Source organism: Silene latifolia, chromosome 7 (genome assembly GCF_048544455.1).
Source record: "Silene latifolia isolate original U9 population chromosome 7, ASM4854445v1, whole genome shotgun sequence".
In the NCBI taxonomy this organism is placed as follows: Eukaryota; Viridiplantae; Streptophyta; class Magnoliopsida; order Caryophyllales; family Caryophyllaceae; genus Silene; species Silene latifolia.
The window spans coordinates 17599921-17604405 of record NC_133532.1 but is presented as its reverse complement, the minus strand read 5'-3'; the positions used below and the strand labels follow the sequence as shown (position 1 = coordinate 17604405).

General features: G+C 36.4%; 1 protein-coding gene across 1 annotated transcript; it reads left to right on the top strand.

Annotated features, from left to right (window-relative positions):
- The first annotated feature begins 327 nt into the window (after positions 1–327).
- Positions 328–3429, top strand: LOC141589802 (uncharacterized). Its single transcript, XM_074410425.1, has 4 exons — positions 328–595; positions 724–1084; positions 1176–2300; positions 2604–3429. Exons 1-4 carry the CDS (start codon positions 328–330, stop codon positions 3427–3429), a joined length of 2580 nt encoding a protein of 859 aa, XP_074266526.1.
- The last annotated feature ends 1056 nt before the right edge of the window (positions 3430–4485 follow it).

The following is a 4485-nucleotide window of genomic DNA, read 5'->3' as shown; positions in this document are numbered from 1 at the left end:
CTACCCCTAAAGTTGGCATAGGTACTAATGGTAGTGCATTACTCCCCCCTGGGAGTAATGCCTAGGTTTGGATTTTGGAATGTTAGGGGGCTGAACAAACTATCTAAACAAAAGCATATTAAGTGGTTCTTACATACTCAGCAGGTAGATTTGTTTGGTCTCCTTGAGACAAAGGTAAAGCCTTTGTCTCTAAATGCCATAAGAAATAATTTGTGTGATGGATGGTCTATTTCTACCAATACTTCTTGCCATCCTGGAGGTCGAATCTGGGTGCTTTGGAAACCTAATATATATCAAGTTAATTTTCTTCACTATAGTGCCCAAGCAATGCATATGAGGATTACTGAGATTAGTACTGCTTTCCAATTTCATCTCACTATGGTATATGCTTTCAATGACACCATGGATAGGAAGGTGCTCTGGACTGATATCTCTACTTTTTCTACTAATGTTTCTGGTCCTTGGCTTTTGTGTGGAGACTTCAACTGTGTGCTTACTCCTCTTGAAAGACTTGGGGTCACACTACTATTGAGGAGATGGAAGATTTTCGGGGCTTGTGTGGATCATTGCTCCCTTCTAGACAGTCCTGCCACAGGTTCCTTCTACACCGGAACAATAAGCGGGAGCCATCTACTAGGGTTTACTCTCGTTTGGATAGAGTGTTGGTGAACCAGGAATGGCTACTTGCCAAACCTGATGCCTATGCCAATTTTTTAAATGAAGGCTATTTTGATCATTCTCCCTGTATTCTTCATGATTCTGCCATTTCTTTTACTGGGAGGAAGAGTTTTAAGTTTTTCAACATGTGGAGTAAAGTGCCCGAGTTTATTCCCTGTGTTCGACAAGTTTGGGACACTCATAGGCAGGGAACTAAAATGTTTCAAGTAGTAATGAAACTGAAGAATTTGAAGCAACCTTTGAAAAATTTAAACAAGCTGCTCTTTGCTGATATTGAAAACAGTACAGCTCATGCTTGGAAGGTTTTAGAAGCTATTCAAACTGCTGTTCATAACAATCCCACTGATCCTGTTCTCATTGCTCAGGAAAGAGAGGCTCTTAAAACTTATGGAGAGCTTGATCTGCTGTGATAGCTTCCTTATTCAGAAGACTAAGGCCATTTGGGTTAATCAAGGAGATAATAATACTAAGTACTTTCATAGTGTTCTTAAAAATAGGCATGTCCAGTCCAAAATTTTCAAGATAATTGATGTTGATGGCCATACTCACACTGATGGGGATGAAATTCAGCAAGCTTTCCTCAAATATTATCACCAGTTGCTTGGAACTACTTCTACTGTTAACCCTGTTAGTCAGTCAGTGGTTCAGCTTGGGAAGGTTTGTTCTTCTGAGCATTGGGATATTCTTTTGCATCCTGTTAGTAGAAATGAAGTTAAAAATGCAATTTTTTCCATCCCAAATCACAAGGCACCTGGCCCTGATGGGTTTTCCAGTGCTTTTTTTAAAGATTCATGGTCTGTTATTGGGGATGAGGTGTGCAATGCTGTTCTGGATTTTTTCACCTCTGGCAAATTACTTCAACAGGTGAACCATACTTTTATTACTCTCCTTCCTAAAGTGGATCTTCCCCAGAATGTCACACAATATAGGCCTATTGCTTGTTGTAATGTTCTTTACAAGGCCATCTCAAAAATTCTTGCTACTAGATTGTCAAAGGTTCTCCCTGATATTATTAGCCCTAATCAAGGGGGTTTTGTTAAGGGAAGGGCTATTATTGAGAATATACTAATATGTCAAGATCTTGTGAGGTTGTATAATAGGAAATCTGTGTCACCTAGATGCTTGATGAAGGTTGACCTTAAGAAGGCCTATGATTCTGTCAATTGGAGTTTCTTAGAACAAATGCTTGAGGCCTTACAGTTTCCTCCTCTTTTTACTCACCTTTTAATGACCTGTGTCAGGACTGCCTCTTATTCTTTAGTCTTGAATGGCATGAACTTTGGATATTTTAAGGGAGCTAAAGGTTTGAGGCAGGGGGACCCCCTATCCCCTCTCCTGTTCACTATCACTATGGAGTATTTGACTAGGATTTTGGATCATGTGACCACTACCATGTCTTTCAAATTCCATCCTTTATGTGGTAGACTTCAGCTATCTCACCTCTTATTTGCTGATGATTTGCTCCTCTTTTCTAAGGGTGACACTCACTCAATTATGATTTTACTACGAGCTTTTGCCACTTTCTCCATTGCTACTGGGTTACATATGAATTCTATGAAATCTAATATCTACTTTAATGGAGTTCATCCTACTGTGAAAGCTGATATCATTGAAGTATCTGGGTTTGTGGAAGATACCTTGCCTTTCAAATATCTAGGTGTACCTATTGTGTCCGGCGGGCTCTCGGCTAATCACCTGCTATTTTGATTGATAAAATAACAGCCAAAATTAGAGGTTTGGCTCCAGAAACTCTCTTATTGTGGCGGGGTTAACATTGGTGAATGCTTTGTCTGACTTCCTTGTATAGCTACTTTGGGCCAATATTTTTATGATCCCTAAGGGTGTACTCGGAAAGAATTGATGCTTTGTGTAGGAACTATCTTTGGGATAGTTCTACTTTGAATTCTGAGGTCACCTCCGATTAGCTGGGAGAAATTGAGTGTACCAAAAACTGAAGGAGGATTGGGTGTTAGAAACAGTTATTATTGGAATGCAGCCACTGTGGGTAAGCTTGTGTGGTGGATTCATTCTAAGCCTGATGCTCTTTGGGTGAGATGGGTCAATCACATTTATATGAAGGGTAATTCTTGGGCTTCCTACTCTCCTAAACCAGATGTTGCCTGGAGTTGGAGGTCTATCTGTAAACTTAAAGCAAAGTTCCCCTTGGTTTTCTCTACTGGTGTATGGAGTACCACTCCTCCTGGGTATTCTGTTTCCAGTGGTTATGAGTTGATCAGGACTCACTACCCACGGGTCCCTTGGTCCAAATACATTTGGAATGTCTGGAGTGTGCCTAAGCACACCTTTATTAATTGGCTAATAGCCAGAGAGGCCCTGCGTCTGAAGGATAAGCTATTTTTGTTGGGCATCAGTCAGGATGCTTTATGTTTGGTTTGTGGTTTGGATGATGAGACTCATTTACATCTTTTCCAGCAGTGCCAATTCATCAGAAGAATTATGGGGATGCTCAGTGCAAAGCTTCATATTCGTCTTCCCCTCACTGATACTTTGGCTTGGGTTCATAGCAAGCCATGGTCGAAGATTAAGAAGAAGGTTACTATTGCTTGGATTCAGGCCGCATACTACATGGTTTGGATTCAGCGAAACAAAGTTTTTGTGGATGGCACCCTTGCTCATCCGAATAGAGTTGTCTATGATATAGTTAGCATGATGAAAATTCGTTGTACCTTTTGGCTTCAAAATGTAATGTCTTCTAGAGATAAGGAATGGATAGTTATGATTAGCTCCTAATTATAATTATTCATTACCTTCAAATTGTACCATTAGTTGGTAGTTTGTAAATTGTTTGTCATTTGGTTTTTAATGAGAAGCTAACCTTTCACCAAAAAAAAAAAAAAAAAAAAAAAAACATTTTAGAATCACAAAAATTACATAAATTCATATTTATGCATAAGTTAATTACCCTAACCTCTTAGGACTCAAAATTTAGTCTTCACTAATAATTTGACCATAATTAACTCATATTTATAAAATTGTTCATTAATGGACTTAAAATTACAAAAATAAGCTATTAAACTTCAAATAAATCACAAAATTTCAAATAAATTCAAAATTTGAAATTTAAACTCATGAACATTCTGGAAAAATACCATGACACTCATAATGTTCAAAAACTTAGGTTAAAAATTTCGACATTTTTCCGGAAAAACAATGTTGCGGTTTATCGGTTTTTAACAAAATAATCATAAAAACATGTGAAAAATTATATTCATTAACTTTTCAATTTTAGATCTGAAAATGATAATAAAATGCAACATTAGACGTTTTTCCTTAGTCATAGATTATGTTCTATTAATTTTTCACTAATAATGTCACTATTTATGCTATTTTTCTTCAAAAATCCATAAATCATGCAAAAAGACTTCACTATAGCCCATTATTTTACACACATCTTGTAAAATTGCATGTGACAACATATTAAATTTCTATGACCAGATTCGAAATTTAACTCGTATTAACCTATTTTTCACCTAAATCCGAATTTAATAATTATAAAAAAAAACCATTTTTCGAGCATAACAAGTCCAAAAATTATGAAAATTTACAGGTTATCTCAAAATAATATATGTGACAACATATCCAAAAATCACTGGAAAATTCGAAGTATAGCTAATTTTAGACCGAAAATGACATTTTTACTCATAAAATCACATTTAAATGCCATAATTGTATAATATGAACAATAAAAATCCGTAAATTTAACCAAAATATTCTAAAACATTTTAGGACCAGAAATTTTAACATGCATGAATTAATTTCGTGATATATCATAATAACACAAATTTT

Excerpts from the sequence above, each read along its gene's own strand:
- LOC141589802 (XM_074410425.1), top strand. The coding sequence starts at position 328 with ATGCATATGAGGATTACTGAGATTAGTACTGCTTTCCAATTTCATCTC. Across the intron at positions 1,085-1,175 it reads TATGGAGAGCTTGATCTGCT|GCATGTCCAGTCCAAAATTT; the intron begins GTGATAGCTTCC and ends TCTTAAAAATAG. Across the intron at positions 2,301-2,603 it reads GATATCATTGAAGTATCTGG|CTGGGAGAAATTGAGTGTAC; the intron begins GTTTGTGGAAGA and ends ACCTCCGATTAG.